Genomic DNA, 23,355 nt, shown 5'->3' on the forward strand with positions numbered 1-23,355 from the left:
CTAATAGCTAACATAGGATATATTTATTATTCATCTGAGAAATTGTACTTGTAGTGTATCGATTTTTACATACTTATAATTTAAAAATTATTCTTGTAATATGTTGTCTTGTTTGCAAAATAGAACTAGTTTTAACAGATCTAAGATACTCACATGCCATGTAGAATTATATTGCAGTACGTAGCTTTACTTTTATATGTAAATTCCTATAATGACCTGTCAAACACTTATTTACTTTTACAATAAACTGATCCAATATTCACGAAACATTAAACAGTTGTCCTCTGTAACCCCTTTCAAATAAAATCCCACAGAAAAGAGTCTAAGGATATGTTTACATTGGTAATGCTACAGTAGTACAACTGCTCCACTGTAGCGTTTCAGTGTAGACACCGCCTATGCCTATGGGAGGGGTTCTCCTGTTGGTGGAGTTAATCCACCTCCCTGAAAGACGGTAGCTAGGTCAACGGAAGAACTTAGTACGATCTACATGGGGACTTAGGTTGGCTTAACTGCATCACTCCTGGGTGAGGCTTATGTGACCAACATAGTTTAACAAACCATATTTTCTAGTGTAGACCAGGTTGTATTCAGGTAAGTTAATGCAGCTCTCTCAATTGCAAATATACCACAGTGGATGGATGGGAATGAAATTGGTTAGTCGTCCCTACAGCTCCTGCTTAGGTCACTGAGCCACAAGACATTGTCCCTCAGCCCCAGTCATACCCACAGGGCTGATAGCCTTCAGTGAGTGCCCCTCTCCTTCCTTAGCACTGGCAGCATAGCTGGCTCACATGCCATGCTGCTATAGACACCCTTAATGTTGTCCCCATTAAATTTGGGGGTGGAGCAGATGTTACAGCTGAAGAGCGGGGAGCTTATGCTGATGGGATTACCATTGTGGCACTCTATAAAGTGGAACATGCCATATAACATGGGTACTTTTTGACTCTGTTAGTCACTTCCTCTCCTGTCAGCAATGCCCGTAGATTTCCCACTAACTCTCTGTGTGGATCCCGTGATGTGCCCATCATTCCCACTTTGGAATCCTCAGCTAACAAAGGCTTTGTGTTGTAAGGGAACGAAGGGAGGGTCATGGTTGCACCGCTCTTTATGCCCTCGTACGGGGGCACGAGGAGGCACAGAGTGCGTTTGCTGCCCTGTCACACACTGCTATACAAAAGATGCTGAGCTCACATGCATGGGGCACATGGGCACCTACTTTGAGATCCACATTCACCACATCTCGAAGGGTTACTGTTGGGTAACTGTTTTTTAACAATAGGAACAGAGCATTTTGAAAAAAGGATTTTGAAACAGTCTACATGCATGTCTTCTTACCTAAAGGCTTACCATCTCGACAGTAGCATAGGCAGGCCTAGTTTCTTCAAACACTCCAGCAGGTCTTGGGTGTCATTCCAGGGGTGCTGGAACAATTTTTATAGTGGGGGTGCTGAGAGCCATTGAACCAAACTCTAAAACCCTGTATATAATGGAAGCCACTTCAAGCCAGGGGCTGCTGCAGCACCCCTGCAATCCTAGTTGCAGCACCTATGTGTCATTCTGCTTTTGCCAAACACTTCCCCGGCAACTTCCCTCTCTCTGGAGAACGAGTCCTTCTAACCCAGCCAGAGTTCTTGTTCTTGTCAGTTCCCAGGCTTTTGGCACTGTTAGTCCAAGCAAGCTCTGTAGATATGGTGCATGTCTATGCTGCATTTGCATGTCTGGTAAAACGAGAGGGGAAACGCTCCCCTATAAGAGATCCTATAGCCTAGGGCAGTGGTTCTCACACTTATGTACTGGTGACCCCTTTCACAAAACAAGCATCTGAGTGTGACCCCCCCCCCCCTTATAAATTAAAAACACCTTTTTATGTATTTAACACCATTATAAATGCTTGAGACAAAGCGGGCTTTGGGGTGGAGACTGATAGCTCATGACTTCCCATGTAATAACCTCGCGACCCCTTGAGGGGTCCTGACCCCCAGTTTGAAAACCCCTGGCCTAGGGCAATTTGCACTGAGCTGCAAGCCAGGAGACCATGAATTCTAGTAACAGCTCTTTCACTGACTGCCGTTAATATTTCTGGTTACCTTTTGTTCTTACCCAAGGCTTCATATTCCTACCTTAGAGGGAGGTAACTAATATTCACTCATTTTACAGATAAGGTAAGTGAGGAATTACACAAGGTCACTTCAGGCTGAGAGGGAATGCTAAGACTCACGGTGGTATGTTTACTTAAATGCTAACCATTTTAAAACTTTGCTAACTATATTTCATAACTTTCTTATTTCCAGCTATTGCCATTATATCAAGCAAGTGAGCACAGGAATATGTTTTGATGTGAGATGTTATCTTAAGTATCTGTACAGCATATTTTTTTATAATTCTGTTGGACATTAGAACTACTTAGTCTCCGTTTTCCCTTCTCCGTATGGGATTTGTTACCCCAAAGTACTTCCTCTTACTTCTCACATCAGCATCTAGAAACACTGTATTAACAACGTGTTTGTGGTTCTTGAGATTGCCTGTCAACATCACTTAGTGTGTCATAAACAGTAGGATGAATGTGTTGTTCCCTGGGAATGTTGATAATCCTCCTTACCAAGTTCCAACGAACTTGAAGATGCACAACTGAAACGTTTATTTTAGCTCTTCTATAAATAAAGATGAAATAAAGTAATGGTGAAAGGTGAGTGTTGAACTAACTGGTCTAAAACTATAAACTAGCCTTGATATGTACTCAGAAGGAAACTTTAGTCTTTGGCAGTGTGTCCATTCCTCAGATAAGAACAATCACTTGTTAGGAGCAGAATTCATTTATACTTTGTCCTTTTCAATTTCTTATTTCATAAATAAAGCCAAACTTTTGCTCAAATGCCAAACATTTATAAAGTCAGTGAAATATTTCACCATGAATCTACAAAGGCTCCATGTTCTTTTTACACATACATAATTGAAATGACCATGTAAAATAAGTCTCTTGCTAATCAGTGGTATCTGAAATCAGCCAAACTTTGGCTGATTCCCTTTGTATACTTTTTAATTGATTTGGTTATTATGTTGAGCAACACCATAAATTATGCCAGTTTATTGGACTGAGAAATTGTTGTTAATGCACTGATTTATTTATTGTGGTAATGGTCCATGGAAATCTGATTAGAACTTTAAAACCACTGGGGCTGATTCACTATCCCCCTGAACCTCATGTATTTATTTATACAAGTACAAATAGCACGCAAAATGATTCAAAATCAGAGTGAACTGGTATAAATGACTATATAAGGTGCAGGGCAGAGGTAAATCAGGCCCATCGGCTGTTTTGGCTTTTTTCCCCTGTTGATAGAGCCTGATTTTGCATCATTGAACTCAATGGTAGCAGAGTCAGGGCTACAGTTTCAAAATTTCTGTTTTTATATTTGAGCAAGTTGTCAATTCATGTTTCCTCATTGGCTTGTTGTGTTACTAATTTGCCTCCTCTAACAGTTTAACCAGGCAACTATATTAATTGATTCTAATTAACTTAGAACCCTATCTGAGTATGTTTTTTTTTTTTTGAAGCCTGAGGTGGCTGCTACACTGAAGCGCACAATAGAGGCTTTGATGGAGAGAGGAGCAGTTGTGAGGAACTTGGAAAACCTGGGAGAAAGATCACTGCCATATAAAATCTCCAAGCATAATCAAGATCACAGAAGAGGAGGGTATGGTCTATATAAGATCCCTTAAAATCCCTTTGATCTCTTAAACTGTAAACATTTATGGTGGCTGGTTTGGTCTTTTCTGTGGGTATCAGATTAAATATATAGGAGATGGGTAACCCAGATAAGTATCCTATGACTATTGGCATATAACTTGTAAAGCACTATGAGTTCTAAGTATTTTTATCTTGTGTGAGTTAGTTTTTATTGTAAGTCCATAAACCATAGTGCTGCAAATAGTCTTGTTTCAAGTGTCTAAACAAGCTGTATTCTGATCGTGTGTCTACGTTGCAGTTCAAAACCCTCGGCTGACCCGTGCCAGCTGACTTGGGCTTGTGGGGCTTGGGCTGTTTAACTGCGGTGTAGATGTCTGGGCTCATGCTGGAGCCCGGGCTCTAGGACCATGGTAGGTGGGAGGGTCCTAGAGCTCGGGCTGCAGCATCTACACTGCTGTTAAACACACCCTTAGTTCGAGCCCCGTGAACCCAAGTTAATTGGCATGGGACAGCTGCGGATGTCTGACTGCCGTGTAGACATACCCTGAGAGATACCTTCCGCAATAAAGACACTGCTTCTTCCTGGATGCGTAATTTTTTCCCCCCCAGAAGCCAGTGATAGGACTTCAACTACAACAACAACAGGATCTATTGACTGTAAATGAAATGCCAATACTAATTGGCAGTAGTGATGATTTTTTTTTTTTTTATTCCAACATGTTTGAACTGTTGGCTGCCATATGTGCCCTGTAAGACATGCTTGTTTCCATGATGCTGTTTTTTAATTAAAGAGGACTATCTGTCTACATAATTTGAGGGAAGTATAATAATGACTTGATTATTTTGGGGATAATTTTTGCAGAATGGGTTTATGTGATATACTGCATTATTATATTGAATATAAACTCTCTTCCTGGATGCAGTGAGAATGTAATGAAGATTTCATCCTTTTGATTGCTTAACCGTGTGCTTTGCTGCTGTTAAACTCTTCGAGACTACCTCTGATATGCTGCCTCTCTGCAAGGATTGAGAAATGTTGCTAGGCAACGAGTATTACATAGTGGCTGCATACAATACTCAAAATAACAATTAGATGCATTTTTCTTAATATTTTTAACATAAATATGTGAAATTTGATGGCCAGCCAATATGCAAACTAACCTTTGGATAGGTTGGGTACATGCAAAGGGAAAATCACGTACACTTTGAAAGATGTATGTTTAAGCTGCATAGCCTGTCTCAACTTCTCTCCTCACGGTTGACTCACAAATTCAGTCCCACTTGAGAAGACCTTTTTATTCTGCTGTGTAAAGTCAGAAGTGATCTCTGCCAGTTTGAGGGGGAGAAACAAAACCAACAAACAATTCCCCCTCTCCCCCACTCAAACAAAACCTTGAAACCTCCATGACGTGCATATTGCTAACCAAAGCAACAACACTGTATGACCATCACTTTCCTCCTCCCTTCCTTCTTGGTGTTTGTAATTATCATGCACTGGTGCATTGCTTAATCCTGCAAGCCATTAGTCCAGTGTTTAGTCTCATTGTCTAAACATGAAAGTAACTGTTCACAGGATCTAACAAATAAATTGTGGCCTCTTCAGCTCTGGGGCTGCATTTTCTGTCACTTGCCATGCATGTTTCTGGTGCTATATACAATTGCACACAAACAGCTACATTAAAAGAACATTAAAATTGCAAAGTCAAGCACTCAGAAGTAAGGAAATGACAGAATTAAGTTTGCCTGTGCAACCTTAATTTGTCTCCTGCCTGATTCAGTGCACAGGATGGACAGTATACACTGAATGAGCAACTATTCAGTGTTTCAAGTTTTGTTCCCATTGTTCAATATATGGCTGCAGACCTTATTTACTGCACACTGTTCAAACCATTCTCTGAATGCAGAAATACTAATTTCCATGTGGGTTTTCCTATGGCACTCAACACTGTAGTATTTGAATGTTTCACAGATATTCATTTATCTTCACTCATCTAACAGGATGTTGTGGGTGACATTATCCCCATTTTACAAATGGGGAACTGAAGCACAGATAGATTAAGGTCAAAAGTATCTACTAATTTTGGGTGTCCAATTTGAGATGCCTAGGACCTGACTTGGCAGGGTATTTGCATTATATATTCAAGCACAGCTCCCATTGACCTCAGTTGCAGCTATGAGTGCTCAGCACTTCTGCAAATCAGACCCCTGTCAAGTCAGGCTTCCAGAAAATGAGGAGAACACAATTTGGTTCAAGTGACAAGCCCAGCATGACATAGGAATTCAGTGGCAGAGGTAGGGATAGAATCCAATTCTCCTGGGCACTGTTCAGTTGTCTTAACCATGAGATTTCCCGTTGTCTTCCTGCAGTCCTCTGCCTCATTCATTACACATCTTTCAACTTCTGCAACAAATGAGTCAGGGGTCCTAATAAACAGCAGCCTCCTCTACTGCACAACCCAGATTCATCCCTAGAGCAGGTCCATTCTGTGCACTGAATGAGGCAGGGGTCCTGTGGGAAAATATGTGATCATGTAATTAAAGACTATCATAATGCATAGGCATATAAGCACAAGGAGGGACAAATTAAGGATGCACAGCAACCATAAAAGTTATCTACATGATGAGACAGTGTGCTGCAGGCCAGGATGTGAACCTGCAGTGCACTAATGTGCCACGTTTTAGCTGTCCACATGGGCCTTGCTACCATGCACTATAAGTTCCATAGTGCGTTTTGCTCCTTATCCCAGTCTGGCCCCTTCCTGGTTGCTTGTCCCAGTCTCCTTGCTCAGTTATGCCTCCTCACCCAAGCTGTTTGCTAGATCTGTCTTCCCCCTCTCCTTTGCTCCTGTTGGCCCCCCTCACTGGTTCCTAGCCCCAGTCTCCTTGTCTAACCAACTCTGTCTCCCTCCGCCCCCCCACGAGCCAACCTGCTCATCCTTCTCACTTGCGTTACCAGCTCCCAATCCCAGCCTCTTTTCCCTCCCAGGGCCAGTCTCCCTTTCCCCACCCAGCTCCAAGTCCCAGTCTCCTTGCCCAGCTAGTCCTAGTCTGTTTTTCCCTGTCTCACCCATCCTCTAGTCCCAGTCTTCTTGTCCCAATCTACTCCTTTTCCTCTTCCCTGTCTGGCTTTTGTCTCCTCTGCATTAGAGTCCGACTGTTTACTTCTCCATGCTGCTTGGATGCCAGCAGTGCGGATATTGAGCACACAGGGGGAGACAGGCTCCCTGCTCTCAACTCGAGTACCCAGCTCTTCGCCCATGTGGTCCTGAACTGGAGCATGCTCAGTGGGGCTGGTGCATGTGCAGTCCAGTGACATGCAGGAGCTGTGAGAGGCTCAAGCATGCTCAGTGAGGATGGAATGATCAGAGATTTTAGCTGTTGTAATCTAAGAAGTCTCTACTGAGCCAGTGCAAACTACAGTTTTTCAGACTTATAACTTGGCCATGTTTGGGTGGATTTTCATGGCAAAAGGCACATCCCTGCCAAATTCAAGTCCCTGCTCCAAAGCATGGGAGGCTAGAGCTGTTCAGAGAGAGGTTTCAAGAATTTTTAAACATGGACAAAACAACGTATTTTTTTCTTGGCCTTGTTAGAAGTGCCTGAACTGTTTTCGCTGAAATAAAATAAATAAAAAACACCAACACACATAACAACCCTCAACTTGAGGCAGTCACCCAGCATGTAAAATTTCAACCCAAACGGTTTAATTTTAGCAAAGTTGTGAGCAAGTTAAAACAGGGTCTGTACAGTGGGAAGTGTTGGGCAACCTTAATAACAGGCAGAGCTGTTCAAGCTGTGGCTATAATAATTGGGAGTGTGTCCCTGGAGGTCCCCATGTGCTGTGATTGCTCTTATGTATCAGATAGAGCTGTGCTGCAGTACTCATTTGTGCTGGATTATTGATGTGCCATCGGATATTTTCTGTGTTTAAAACCTTAGGTAACTCAGGTAATTAAGCAAATTCTAGGAATAGGAAATACAAGCCAGTTCTTTATTCACCTTTTAAAATCACTTTGTTCCCTCCCCACAACACTTGTAAGGGTATTTGTTTTATTTAAAATGGTACACACTGTGAAAAGCACAGTAGTTTATCAAAATATTACAGTGAGCTAAATCTGCATCCAGCAACTTTGCTTTTATTAAAAAATCTTAAATTAATCATCCCTTTAATAGGCAATTTTTGAATGCTGTTTAACTCTAATTTCTCATTAACTTGGTTTTAAGTGTCACAGCACCATCTCCCATTCTGCCAAAGCTATTTATGAAAGAAACTAAAAGGCCACTATGAGTGGTGTAGGTGGTATTATGTCTAATAAGAAGAGACGGATAGGACACAATTCTGAATCTTTCAAAGCCTTGCGTGGTGGTTTTATGTGACTCTTAGTAGAGCTAACTCCTCAACTGATTGCTTCCCTTTGTTTCCAGATGCTTGTGGGCTTGGGATGTATGCTGAATCCACTAGCCTTTGGTAGGGTTACCATATTTCAGCAAGCAAAAAAGAGGACGGGAGGAGCCCCATCCTGCCCTAGCCCCGCCCCTGCCCCTTCCACTCCCTCCCACTTCCCGCCCCCCTCAGAACCCCCAACCCTCCCCCCCGTTCCTTGTCCCTTGACTGCCCCCTCCTGGGACCCCTGCCCCTAACTGCCCCCCAGGACTCCACCCCCTACTAAGCCTTCCTGCCTCTTGTCCCCTGACTGCCCCCTCCTGAGACCCTCCCCCCATCCTAACTGGCCCCCTAGGACCCTATCCCCTACCTGTACCCTGACTGCCCCAACCCTTATCCACACCCCCACCCCCAGACAGACCCCTGGGACTCCCACGTCCCATTCAACCACTCCCCACCCCCTGACAGCCCCCCCCCAGAACTCCCAACCCATCTAAACCCCTCTGCTCCATGTCCCCTGACTGCTCCGATCCCTCTCCCCACTCCTGCCCCCTGACAGCCCCCCACCCCAGAACTCCCAAACAGCACCCCCCCGCTCCTTGTCCCCTGACTACCCCTCCTGGGACCCCTGCTCCTAACTGCCCTCCAGAACCCCAGCCCCTACCTAAGCCTCCCTGTTCCTTGTCCTCTGACTGCCCCCCTAGGACCTTACCCCCTACCTGTACCCTGACTGCCCAAAACCTTATCCACCCCCACCCCAGAAAGCCCCTCCCCGAACTCCTGACCCCCCCCATCTCTTGACTGCTCTCTCCAGAACCTCCCTGCTCCTTCTCCGACCCCCTGGCCCCCTTACCGTGCCGCTTGTCCCGGCACGCTGGGCAGGAGGAGCGGGGGAGGAGCTCCAGACTGCCGGAAGCGATCTGCGAATGCAGGGAGGGAGTGAGTGATCTCTGCTGCAGGAGAGAGGAGGAGGGGCTCTCTCTGGCTGTCAGAGCCCCATGTAAGTGGCACCATCCGGCTGGCTGCCCTGTTAGCCGCGCGCGCTCTGCATGGGGGGGGGGAGTCCGGACATTTACAAATTCCCCCCGGACACTATTTTTAGCTCAAAAAGCTGGACATGTCCGGGGGAATCCGGACGAACGGTAACCCTAGCCTTTGGCCTCCTGCCTGGTAAACAGTGTGAGAACTCTTACAGTAAAACATTCATAGTGTAGGCCACATTTTAACAGAGATTGTCCATGGGAGACAGTCTCCTCCCGGTGACCATCACATGAACCGCCTGCCTTCCACTTATAGAGGCATAATGTCCCTGTGCCAGCTACGGGGATTGTTTACATGAAAAAGTAACATTAGGAAATTATATAATGGGTTTTCGATTGTCTTTAGTGTGATTGTTTTTTCTAGAAGGATAAAACAATAATTATACTGTCTGCTTTTGCTCTTTGTTTAAGCTCCCCCTTTTACCCATTTTGTTTTTCTCAGTTGGAAATAAGGTAGAGAGTCAGCACTGGGTGACCCTGCCAGCTCTTAACAATCCCACCAAAAAGTGCTCTGTGGTCCACAGACCATAGTTGGAGCCGTTTGTTTTACTGAATATTCTTTTTCCATCTAGTTAATTGCATTTTAAAATACCGGTAGACTCTTCGTGTGCAATATATAATAAAGCTGGGTTTGACTGAGAAACATGGCACAAAAGCATACAGTATAATATACATAGTAAGCCGCCACAGTACTTAGCCAGGTTAATGTAATGCCTTTGCTAAACGGAGATGAGTCAAACAGGAAAATGTTTATTCAGAGGTCAATTGTAGGGCAGTTGTTTGTTGTCTGGATCTGTAGTGCTACTATGTATCCTGTGGCACCTTAGGGCTGGTCTACACTAACCCCCCCACTTCGGACTAAGGTACGCAAATTCAGCTACGTTAATAACGTAGCTGAATTCGAAGTACCTTAGTCCGACGTTACCGCGGTCCAGACGCGGCAGGAAGGCTCCCCCGTCGATGCTGCGTACTCCGCTCGCCGAGCTGGAGTACCAGCGTCGAAGGCGAGCACTTCCGGGATCGATCCGGGGCACTTCCGGGATCGATCCGGGATCGATTTATCGCGTCTTAACCAGACGCGATAAATCGAACTCAGAAAATCGATTGCTTACATCCGGACCCGGATGTAAGTGAAGACGTACCCTTATAGACTAACAGACATATTGGAGCATGAGCTTTCGTGGGTGAATGCCCATTTTGTCGGATGCATGTGGCCTGACTCACTCTTGCTTGCATATTTATACCTGCCTCTGGAAATTTCCACTACATGCATCCGACGCAGTGGGCATTCACCCACGAAAGCTCATGCTCCAATACGTCTGTTAGTCTATAAGGTGCCACAGGACTCTTAGTCTGGATCTGTAAAAGCAGCAAACATGGCTACCCCTCTGATACTAGTGCTACCATGCCACTCTTCAGAGAATGCTGATGCTCTATGAGGGGCAAACGAGTATTTTAGGAATACCTGGGGGCAGTGGCGGATTTAGAGTTAGTGGAGCCCTGTGCGCAGCGTCATTTTTGGGGCCGCCCCTAGGGACGCAGCCAAGAAAAAGAACATTCTCTCTTATCTCCCTGCCCCATTTTTCATTCTTTTCTTCTTCATCCTCCTCCTATTTTATAAGTAATGGGAAGTAAACGAAAATAAAGTAAGGTATCTTGATTGGGGCAGGGGTGCAGGGCGTGGGCTCTGGGAGGAAGTTTGGGTGCTGGGTGCAGGTTCTGGGCTGGGGCAGGGGGGTGGCACTTACCTCGGGTGGCACGGCTCCCAAAGCGACCAGCACACCTCCCTCCGGCAGCGGCTGCTAGGCAGGGGAGGGGGGGACAGGGGACCAGGGAGTCTCCCTGCACCGCTGCTTGTAGGCGCCATCCCCGGCCAATGGGAGCTGTGGAGTCGGCGCTCGGGGTGGGGGCAGCGCATGGAGACGCGCCCCCCCCCCCTCCCCCAGGGGCTGCAGGGACATGCCGGCCACTTCCGGGAGCAAAGCGCCGCAAAGGGAGGGAGGCAGAGTGGGCAGGGAGCTGCCTTAGCTCTGCGGCTGGCATGTCTCTGTGCGCCCCTTTGGGGGAGGGGGGCAGCGGGTCTCAGTGTGCTGCCGCCTGCCCCCCCCCCCCCCCCCGCCAGGGGTGCGCAGAGACGTACCAGCAGACGGCCACTTCTGGGAGCGGCGTGGGGCCACCGGCCATGCCATGCAGGCAGCCTGCCTGCCTGCCAGAGCCCTGCTGCGCTGCTGGCTGGGACTCGGGGGCAGGTTGTCAGATACTTGTCTTGCATTTTGGGGGCCCCCCATTGTTGGGGGCCCCATGCCACCGCACGGTTTGTTTCGTGGTAAATCCAGTCCTGCCCAGGGGCATTGTCAGGTAATGGGAATTTTACAGCCAACTGACCTCTACTTATTTTAATGTTTTGATTTTTCGAAGCCCATAAGAGATTTTTAGACCCACAATTGCCATTAAAATTAATGGAAATTGGGTGTCTAAATCCCCTAGGCAGCTTTGAAGATCTCAGCCGAAGTGTAAAGTTCCCTAGATCTTAGTAAGCAAACTGTATTTACTGTGAAGGAGAATGTGTATGTTGATGGTGGGAGCAGCACTTTAACTGGTACAAATTCAGGGCTGTGTCTTCCTCTTAAATTTACCTCTGTGCAGTCTGCTGTGTCCTTGACAAACAACTCTTGTGCAAACATTGTAGCAGTAATAGTTTTCCCAGGAACTTGGACGGTGTATACATTACACTGAAACATGATACCTGAGCCTTTAAATTTGAGTAATGGTGAGAAGATGGCTAGCAATTCATATTAGTGTATATTTAGAGAGCTAGGTGTATAAAATGTTCCCTGAACAGAAAAACAGCTTTTATAGCCTATTGTGGTGGGTGAAATATTGCTTACCTTTCCTAAATACCATTTCTTAAATTTAGGAATAGCTGTAGCTTGCTGTATTCCTTTTTGTTTTTAAGCACGTAACTTGCTAATCACTTACAATATCTGACCTTTATGATATAGATATGTCATTGGGGGGCCAAAATAATACATAAGGTGGAATCCTGGCTTCATTGAAGACCATGGGACTTCTGCATTGACTTCCATAGGACCAAAATTTCACCTTTAAAACCTGGAATTTCTGGTGCTGTATGTTTTCCCCCTAATGTTTGGTGGTGGCAGGTGGGGAGGTTAGGCAAATTATGGCTTTTTAAAAAAGAAATTAAAATTTGCTTGTCCGAAGGATAAACATCAGCTCTGAGCTGCTAGGAGCATGTGAGCTCTTAGTACGCTTTAAACAATACAAAAACTATAAATTTTTGTGTGCGTGTTGGGGTAAATGTAGGAAAAAAATTGACTAAATTATTGCTGTATTGGTGTTTTAATGTAAAACTGGAGGATATTTAATATTAAGACCTGTGGTATTGTTTATGCTAGCTCAGTTTAGGACTAGTAATAACGCTTTGCAAATATTAACATTTGCAAAACATTTTTAGAACCTTGGGTCGAATATACTGTATAACACCCCACAACACCTTGGAGCAGTTGGTAAGTAATAATTTCATCTTGTAGATGGATAAACTGAGGCATAGAGAGACTAAGTGACTTGCCTGAGGTCACAGTGCATCAGAAGAACTGCTGGAAGAATATAAACCAGGGGGACCTTCCTCCAAACAATAGTCCTCACTCTCTGTGTATTGTCTTATCTGGCTTTTATGTGCATCTAATTTTTACATGAGCTATATTGACACTAATACACTAATTCAGTTTTTATTTAATGCAAAATTCTACTGTTCTGAACATGTGTGTTGGTGTTTGCTAGCTTGTGAAATAAATTAACATAAACCGTTTTAATAAGGAGCGAATTAGTGTTTAAATCCAAATGATGTTAGGCTTGAGACTTTGTAGGTACTGCATAAAATGTTATACACCTTGGAGCTCTCAAAGTAACTTTTTTAAATAAAGTGCTCAAATTAGAGTGTCTAATGAAGTTATAGTACTGTACGTGGGTTACAGATTTTGCCAGCACTTGAGTGGAAGTATGTTGCCATTGTTTTTAAAATGTTGGATCGCTGCCATGTAACTTGTGGATCGTGCTGGATATGATGGAACACTTTGTGGGTTTTCTTTAGCATGGCGGTTCCTTTATATAGCCTAAAGCAGGAGGGCTCTTTAAGTTCATGACATCTACAGCTGAAGGCACTGGGTAAGGCCGGTTGATGTTTTGCTAGATTTTTAGTTCATTTTGGGGGATCTGTCACAATATAGTCTGCAAAGGAGAACTTTGAAATGAGGTTCACCTGCTACTTCAGTAATGAATGATCTAATAACCTAGAGAGAGCTAGTACATGTTGATCTGAGCACAGGAATAGGAGCCAGGGATCCAAAGTTTTAGAATGCTGCCTCTGACCCTGTATCTCTCTGTGCCCTAGAGAAGGTCAGATTTGTTAGTGGAGATGTTTTTTGTGAAACAGCACTGAACATTTTAAATTCAGTTTATCTCTGTGTAACAGAAAGATTGGGTCCAATAAAAGATATTGCTTCGCCCACCTTGTCTGTTTATTTTTTCTATAATCTATTTGGAATTCAGTAACTTCCTTAGCTCTGTCCACACACACTCTAAAATTCATTTCATTTATTTGTGAGTTCCACAGCAAACTATGCATAATTTTGGTTATTCATAATAAATACCATGTGCTATTTGCCAGCTTTTTTCACCTTGTTGTTGTTGTTGTTTTCTTCCTTTTCAGGTTTAATTTTGAAAAGGTAGCAGCCCTCATTTATTTGCCCACATGCCACTCAATCTTTTTTTTGTTTTGATGTTTATTCCTACGTGTCTCATCAGCCTATTTGTTTTCTGACACAGCAAATTCAAATCTTGCTTTTCTTGCTATATTGGCGCTCAGATACCACAGTTATGGGTAGGGTATAAAAAATGGAATAGAACACCTGATAGAACCCAGGACTAGAAGTCAGGGAACTTAGGTTGTATTTCTTGCTCTGCTGTTGATTCACTGTGTGATACTGGGAATATCATATGAGCTGCCTTCTAGAAGGGAATTTCAGCTTGAATAGCTCACCTGAGCTTTGGGGAGCTCCTTATAGTGGATCTGCTCCGACAGCTCCATAGCTGTTACTCCAGCCTCCTGGAGTAGTTTGACTAGCCTCTCTACCCCCTAGCATCCCCTCCTCTGTGGAGGAAGGATTACAGGATACACACAGCAGTGGGTGGCTCTGTCCCCTCCTCGGGGGATAGGATTTGCTCCTTACATGTTTCTGTACCTCAGTTTCCCAATGTGTAAAATGGGGATAATTCCTCAGAGGGGTGTTTTTAACAATTTTAATGTTCGTAAAGTGGCTCGGATATTAGAAGCATTATTGTGCAAGTGCCAGGTAGTGTGTTATTGAGGCTTTCCGCTTCTTAGTACTATGTATTTTGAGGCTAGGTGCTGTTCTTGTACAACTTAGTTTTAAATAGGCAGCTTGTTACAGAACAGTATTTCCATTTGAGCAAGAGGGGTTGAATCCTTATTCACAAACTCATACCATCTGGACGTAATTTTATTTCTTTTGATTTATAAGAGTAAAAATAATGAGTGTCCATCAGAATTCTCTGGGAGTCTTTATAATGTTTAAAATCCAGAGTGACAAAAAATAAACCTATAATGTGACCTCAGGCCTCAATGGGGTGCTAATGCAAACGTCTAACAATGGTATTTCAAATGTCAAAATTAACTATTTCACTTAGGTTAGTTTTGGCAGAAACATCTAGTAACTCTCATTATAACGTCATCCCTCTTGTCCTCCAGTCTGAATCCTGCTGGACACTCCCATCCTACCTGTAGATTAGAGCCTGCACTCTCTCCGACCCCCTCAACCTCTCCATTACGGAAACTTACTTAGGGCATCTCTTCACTAGCAACGTTAAAGTGCTGCCGCAGCAGTGCTTTAACATGGCTGTGTAGTCGCGGCACTAGTGCTGTAAAAAACCCACCTCCACGAGGGGAGTAGCTACTAGCACTGGGGCTTGTCTACACTGGCACTTTACAGCGCTGAAACTTGCTGCGCTTAGGGGAGTGTCTTTTCACACCCCTGAGCGAGAAAGTTGCAGTGCTGTAAAGTGCCAGTGTAGACAAGCCCCTAGATTTAAAGCTCCTAAAGAAAAGAGGAGTCCTAAAGCATGAGGGCTAATCATATCTAACATTCTCTCCTTTGCAGGAGGTGGAAACTTCTTTGGGTAGCTAACCAGATTGCCAACCACTCATCCTCTTTCAATTCTTCCCTTTCTCTCTGCTCTGTCACAGTACACGTAGGCTGAGAGCCGTGTCCCAAGGGGATTTAAAAGCAAGCTTTGATCAAGGAGCTTCTCATGTGTCTTCTAAGTCAAAGTACACATTTAAAAACAGAGATGTGGGTAATTTTGGGGCTAAAGGTTGAAATAATTCTTGGCCTGGATATATAAGAAATGAAATTTGGCTATTTTAAGATGCAAAGGGAGCCCCCCTTCCTTTGATAGCACTGACATTTCAGCAGATAAAGGTTCTGCTGTCCTGTATTTAAATTACCCTTCTATTTACCGTAGAACAGGGTTACAAAAATAACTGTGGTCTCAAAGTGAATCAGAGTGGAATTTTCCTGTATTTCTCCCCGATGACTTTGCTAACTCCTAGAGAGTTGAAACTCCATTTTCCAGCTGTGCTTGCAAAAAGAGACTCTCTTTATCTCCTATATTCCTTTTTATCCTCTTCTCAGCCTTGCTGGGGTTTTATTTTGGTCACCTGACAAACAGTAGCTCCAATATTTGTGTGTCTGTTCACAGCTGACTGCTTTAAACTAAGAAAAATGTTAGCCTGCTGTGTGCAGTATTGAACTGTAGGTTTAAATACCTATATCTAGATATATATCCCTGACTAAATACATTTTGTCTTTATGGGCAGGGTTCCAGATCAGCTCATGAATCACAGCAGGGTTTTTGTGTTGTTTTGTTTTTTGTTCAAGCACAATTAAATTAATAGAAACAAAAGGCAAAAATACTTGTTATCCCCCCCCTCCTGTTTATAGATCAGAGCAATTACTGCTTTATTACACTGAAGGAAGGATGGTTAGTATGGTTTATAAATTGCATTCTCCCAACTGCTGCATTTTTGTATCTTCAGATAAAATATCTATTCTGTGAAAAAGACACACAGATGTGCTGGAGTAGCTCATCCTTCCCATCCCCCACTTCTCCTTCATTTATCAACAGTGCGTCAGTGGAAATTTCCACTGTCTGCTTATGTGTGAGAGACCACAAAGTAGTAAACCTGCCTTTGGGAGAAAAGCTATTGCAGTTTTAGGAGCACAGTAAAAAGCAGCACACAACTTGCATTTAGAAATGGAATGAAATTCTGTAAACGCAAAGCCAAAATAGTATGGAAAGCGGGGGCGGTTCATGAATGAATGTTGTTGCTAAAGAGCATGCAGACTTTGATGTAGTACGGTCTATTAGAATTTGCTTGGAATTTCCTTTCCTTTTTGGTTGTAACTATGCAAGGATTTCAGGGTCCTGCATCTTTGCTGTGGTAGTCAATATTTTAACTGAAAATAGGATTTTCCTTCCTTGGCCATGCACATCCTTTGGGAAATGTTAGATTTGTAATTTATTCCACTATTGTTAGGCTTTACCCATTTTTTTTTTTTTAATAATGTCTAAAATATGTGACTTCTCTCACTTACTGGAGATAAGAAAGTATTCAGGCATTTCAGGTTTTCCAAATGTCTTGGGCCCAATCCGGCTCCCCATTGAAGTCCCTGAGACTTTGCAATTAGGCCTCATTATAGCTTTCGTGAGAGGAGTTTCTTCACATAACTAGTCCTATTGAATTCATGGGGTGTAAATTGTCATAGTTCCCCCCCGACTTCAATGGAGCAATGACAGTTTACATCTTCTAAGGATCTGCCCCAAAGGGACTAGTTGCTTCAGTACAGACTACAGGACAGGTCCCTTAATTAGTATCATGGGAGATTTTGCCATCCAAGCCTAATACAGGGAAATTCAGTACTTTAATTTGGTTTTCCAAATTGCAGCACTTCTGCTACAAAAGGTTACTAGTGTCCATTGCTGCACGTTCATTTAGGGGCTGGGAATGCTCAGTTAAGGAAATCCTCCTTTATTGTTTTCTCCTTGCGTGTAGCATTCACCTCTGTGCAGCAGGCCAGCATAAGACCTTTGCACCACTTATGTCCCTCCTTTACCCGTAAGTGGCATATAGGATATGTCTACACTGCAGCGGGGAGCGAGCATCCCGGCTCACGTAGACAGACTTGTGTTAGCTCTGCTCGAGCTAGCATGCTAGCCATAGCTGTGTGGATGATGCAACACGTAGCCACTCGTCCAAGGCTGCCTGACCCCCAGGGTCCTAGCTCGGGTGGCTACCCCAAACCACTTACCTGAAACCTCCAAACCGCTATTTTTAGCGCACTAGCTTGAGCAGAGCTAACGCGCCTCTGTATACCTGGGCTGGGAGGCTCACTCCCAGCTGCCGTGTAGGCAGACCCAGAGGCTTTGTGCTGCCCGTCCATAGTGGGGGAATTTTGTTCTGTGTGTGTGTGTGTAATACCTGTTGATGCTAATGGGACTTCATATTGCAGGTATTTAGATTGGAGGAGTTTGTTTTCCTCATATGCCATAATATGGAAAACATAATGAACTTTTTGTTGACACATTCTCTGCACTCTGTATTCTGATGTATATGTAGGCCCAGTTTCTCATCTTGGGTGCCTGGCACTTGTTGCATAGCTCAACACTTTTGTGAGTGTGCTGTGATGCATTGTATGCAACTGTACAGAAGTTTAAAAACAAAAATCTAAGTGGGAATTATTGCGCTGTCTACTGTATCTTTAATGAATGCTGCAGTTGGAAACTGGCTACTCACTGTAATCGTCTAATCTTTAATAGGACTTCTGAGAGACAGCTGAGACTTCCTTTGTACTGTACTGTAGTTAAAGCCTTACCAAAAAACAAACTGATAGATTAAAAGTCCCCATAACTACAATTTTATTTACAATGCCAAATTGCCATCTATTTTTTAACTTTTGACTTGAGTATGATGGCTGCAGTAAGATCACTCAAAATATGCAAGAGCCATTGGCCTCGCGCTCTGAACAAATTTGGGACATTTGACGATATGGGAATTGTATGAGGATTTATTTTCAAACACACAAACACAATATCCAGTTGAGTCTCTTTTCTCCAAAGTGGGACTAGCATATGTTTGTGAAGAGCAATAGACCTTACCACTCGCTCTATCCCACTGGAGTTTTAAAAGATTCCTTCCAAATTAAAAATCAACTGATGGAACAAGATCCAAGACGTGAGTTACTTGACATAATGAGTGACTGCAGAAGTGACATAGGAGACCTGAAATAGAAATGGAGAGTGGGATTCTCCTTGCAATAGGTAAGCTCCTGTACATCTGTCACAGATAAATAGATGGCTGACAAGAAATGCTTGCCTGATGCTGAAAATATCAGACATATTGTGCATGTGTGAAAATAAGACCTCTGCAGTTCTGCCAGGGCCAGCAAGACCTACATTACAGTATGCAGAGCTGCTGAATGAGTGCCAATTGTGCAAGTTAGGGCTGCCTGTGCACAATTTCAACATGCATCCTCAGTTTTCAGAAGTTCAAACATGTCACTAATGAATACATGCTCGTTTGGGCTAGCTCCAGCTCTCTCTCTCTCTTCCCCCATTTCCCTCCCCCCCCCCCACACACACATTTCCTGCTGCTATTTTAAACGTCCACTCAGTTATAAAGTAGTATTGGGATGGACGAAATATTGCCCATACGATATATAAACTTTAGATGTTTGACACTGATATCTGTTTGTGAGTCCAGGATCCCTGAGGAAAAATGCATTGAATTCAAGGAGGGAAAGTATACATTTTGTTTAACTGAAATAAATATGCGACTTCTAAAAGGTGTGAAAAATAATAAGTGTGTAAATGTATGGAGTAAGTAGAGGCAGACTCCTGATTCCAGTATGAGTGCACAGACAAGAAATGGTGCCCTATGAATAGGAAAGATGCTCACTTATATTGTTTTCGGTTGTGTAGCACTGTATAAATTCTTACCTGTGTTTTAAATCCATAATGTTACTGAGCTTTGTTTTAAAAACAGTTCAAAAAACAAAATATAAGGTATTCCTTGTAGATAATTGGGAGTTCGATTTTACAATTTCAACAGAATGATGGTATGAATAAAAGCTTTTGCAGTGCATATATCTTATTTTATTGAGTGTGTGTATGTGTTTGTTTTCCATTACAGGTATTTTTTGGTAGACTTTGATGGCCCACCCGCGATTGTTTCAACGATGATGGACCATTTAGGACGTGATGTTGATGTAATTAGACCTACTTTTTTAAAGCATCCAGTATCAAAGACAGAAGAATGCAGTGGCATAATCCCAGTCAACTATGAAGATAAACTATATACCAAGAAAAAATGAGTATCCAAAAGATCGTATCTGAAACTTTTTATTTTAGCCCAGCTTTTGGATACAATTGTGGTCATAATTTTTGTCTATGTACAGAGTAATCTATTGTAGTCATATGGCATCTGGAGTTAATGTAACCTTTAGCTTTCTTTTTTGTTGTAAATTAAATAGTTAATTTGTATGCTTATGTTAATAGTTGATGACTAGTCTGAAAATTGATTTGCTTTCCTTGGAAAGCATTACATCTGATGAAGTTCTGTCTACCAATCAGGAGACTAAAAATAGCATTTTTTTTCAGTAAGATTACTTCAGACTTTGTACATGTACACAGTAGATTAAGAAAGCTCTGTTTGACAATGTATACTGTATAGCAGTATGATTTTTTTTTTTTGAGCAAGTTAATAAAGGTGATTGAAATAAGCTTTGTTTATTGTTGAAGACTAGAAAAGGTGCAGGGAAATGTTACACATATACCTTGCCAAAAGGCATTCTAACCTACTGTTCTGAATATAATCACAGAGGGTTGGTCTAAGTACAAATAAACACTCTCTATGGGAGAGGTTAGATACTTCCAGATGGCGGTTCCGAGACTGACAGGACTAGTGTGAGCAGAAAAATGCAAGTTATTGTCCTTTGTTTTACTATAAGTTGAAGCCACCTGACACTTTACATTTAGAAACATTTCAAACAAAATGGACTAATTTTTTGGCTTTTCCCTATTCCTGTTCTGATGGAGAAAACAAGGGGAGACATGGTAGGTATTACCACTAGAGTATTACCTGCTGGGGGTCCTCTATGGCTGTTAGATCTCTGAGGAAATCCCCATTTCTCCCTCCCCCTGTTTACCCTGTCCTTTCATTGTATCCACCATCTTTCCCATCAAGGCAACAAGCTGTGGTTTCCTTCAAAAGTCCATAAACACTGTTGCATAATTAGCTAGAAAGGACGCTCCCCAACTGGGCATGCTGCATCTGGAAACCCTCCCCCCGGCAACCCTTGCTGAACTGGAGATCAAGAGACCAACCCAGGAACTGAACTCTGATTCCCACAGGACTTTGGAGGGGTTTGTTAGTGATATTGCTCTGCAAATGCTCTACTTCTGTTATAAGGAAAGAATGAATTTGTTAGCTTGCTCCTGGAGTCTGCAGAGTTTCACTTTTTCAAAGGTGATGCTGTAGCACTCGGGTCGGCAACGTTTGGCACGCGGCTCGCCAGGGTAAGCACCCTGGCGGGCCGGGCCAGTTTTATTTACCTGCTGACGCCGCAGGTTCGGCCGATCGCGGCCCCCACTGGCCGCGGTTCGCCGTCCCGGGCCAATGGGGGCGGCGGGAAGCCGCGGCCAGCACATCGCTCGCGCCGCTTCCTGCCGCCCCCATTGGCCCGGGACGGCAAACCGCGGCCAGTGGGGGCCGCGATCGGCCGAACCTGCCGCGTCAGCAGGTAAATAAAACTGGCCCGGCCCGCCAGGGTGCTTACCCTGGCGAGCCGTGTGCCAAACGTTGCCGACCCCTGCTGTAGCCATAAGAAATTTGATTAAAAATGAGGTGAAAGAGAAGAACAAATTCTCCTTTTTTTAAATAAGTGACCAGCAAAAGGGGAGAAAAAGTCATAATCCCGCTATTTTCCCCGCAACCACCGATTCCTACAACAACGACAAGAATGTCTAATCTGAAATAAGGCAGAATCTCATTCACACAGCCACCTTTTCAAACTATTTAACCCTTTGCACATCCAAGAAACCAAAAAGGGAACACAGGACAAGAAGGGATCTCCTTAGTTCTGTCCAGTCCCTGTTATCGCAGGCAACCCTTTCATGTAAACCCATTTATAAATTTGAGTTCCATCTTAAAACTAGGTAGCTTGTTTGTCCCTATTACACGACACTAGAGTGTGAACACACATAACTTTCTTTGGCAGATCACTGTCAAATGTTGCTTGCTGTAGACATATTTTTGTGTGTGAAACACTGCAACTGTTTGGATCCGGTTTAATAAAGCTTTGCCTTAGGCTGGGATCTTGTGTTCTGTGTTTTGTTGTAACAAAAAACGCAATTGCAAAATGGGGGAGAGGAGACTGCCAATAGAGCCTGTATGTGTATAAATGTAGTAAGGCTGCTTTTATCCTAATGCCTTTTGAGAGTATAGTGTAGAAATGTAAAATCTGATTTCTTCCTAGTTTTGGCTTCAATCCCTAGCTTTTAAGTACATGTTCAAAACTAATAAACCATGTATTTATTGGATGGGTGCTTAATATTAAGTACATGCATAAGCCATTGTAGGGTTGGGGCCTAAAAAGGTCACAGACTTTTGTCCCTCTTCCTTTGGAAAGCCTGATCCCAGTCTCATAAAATCAATGGCAGAACTCTCAGGGATTCCAAGAAGAACAGGATTGGGGCCCAAAGTCCAAAGCAACTGGATAGTGGAAATATCACAAGGCTCTTTGAGAGACAGTATGTAGAAATTCAACTATCCCAATATTAAGGGGAAAGGTGACCAGTATGCCACAAAATAAAGTTTAAGGAGATGTTCAAGATATTACTGTCTAATGTGCTCCTTTCAGCTACCACTGGTCCCTGCAGCTATAAAGAGGATTGATACAATACCAAGCAAAGGCAAACTTTTTCTGGACCCATACATGCCTAAATAAGCGTTTGTGCTTTATTAATCACAGGCTTTGTATGTAAACAGTCAACTAATTAAAAAGCTGGTTCACAACAGTATGTACCCATTTCTTCATAATTGATGCTTTCCAATGTGAACATTATGGTTTTTTGGGTTACAAATATAGCCCTGTGATCCAGACCTGTAGTTAGCTATTCTGGGAAGCTAGTATGTAACTGGAACCTTTGGAGTGGACGTTCACGTACACCAAAAAACTCGCTTACACTCAGGTAATTATGGTTTTCAGCAAGTTGACCAATGAGTCTGCCATATGAGAAACTTGGATAGTAACTCTATCCCGAGTGAACATAAATGTCCACTTGTAGTGTCAGGGAAATCTTAGCCTTCCGGTAATAAGTTTGGGTACAGTGTCAGTTGCCTTTTGTGATCGTTAAATGTTTATTCATCTCAATGAGCTGTGAGAGACTCTTGATCTTCAGGAATACAGTTTCACGAGTGTAGAGTCAGCTGGATAGCTGACAGAATCGGTACCGCCAAACCACTTCCAAATCATTAAAATGTCAAAAATCATTGGCACGTTAAAAAAAAAATTAATCTTTATTAACTAGAGAAACAGATGTTGAAATTATTTATAGCCTTCCTTAGCTTGTGCTCTCAAGGCTGAAAAGGAAGTAGTTTTATACTCCTAGAAATAATAATTTACTTACGTAGTCCCTGTCATCTGAGAATCTTGGAGCACTACACTGAGGTGGCTAAGTATTAAAATGCTGATTGACAGCTCTTCCATCAGCTCAGCAGCGGTTCCCATTGGCTATCTTAAAGTCAGATAACAAGTATGCACATATGGTTTCAGTGAGCAGACCCTTTGTTCTGTCTTAAATTGCTCCCTTGCTTCTTTGCTGACATTCCTGTTCACTCACACATCCACCCTCTCACTGCATCTTGCATCTCCGGGAGTTCCTTCAGCACCACGGACTCAGGGTACTGTACTAGAATAACAACAAGGAGTCTGGTGGCACCTTAAAGACTAACAGATTTATTTGGGCATAAGCTTTCGTGAGTAAAAACCTCACTTCTTCGGATGCATAGAGTGAAAGTTACAGATGCAGGCATTATATACTGACACATGGAGAGCAGGGAGTTACTTCGCAAGTGGAGA

General features: G+C 43.3%; 1 protein-coding gene across 1 annotated transcript in view; it reads left to right on the top strand.

The window, feature by feature from the left end:
* The window catches only part of MRPS6 (mitochondrial ribosomal protein S6), a 67,840-nt gene extending 47,730 nt beyond the window's left edge, over positions 1-20,110 (top strand). Inside the window, exons 2-3 of the mRNA XM_065423804.1 lie at positions 3,562-3,701; positions 19,407-20,110. Of these exons, the coding sequence (XP_065279876.1) occupies positions 3,562-3,701; positions 19,407-19,587 (321 nt within the window). The 3' untranslated portion in view covers positions 19,588-20,110. The remainder of the gene's footprint in view (positions 1-3,561; positions 3,702-19,406) is intronic.
* The last annotated feature ends 3,245 nt before the right edge of the window (positions 20,111-23,355 follow it).

The sequence above is a fragment of the Emys orbicularis genome, chromosome 1, assembly GCF_028017835.1.
Source record: "Emys orbicularis isolate rEmyOrb1 chromosome 1, rEmyOrb1.hap1, whole genome shotgun sequence".
NCBI lineage: Eukaryota > Metazoa > Chordata > Testudines > Emydidae > Emys > Emys orbicularis.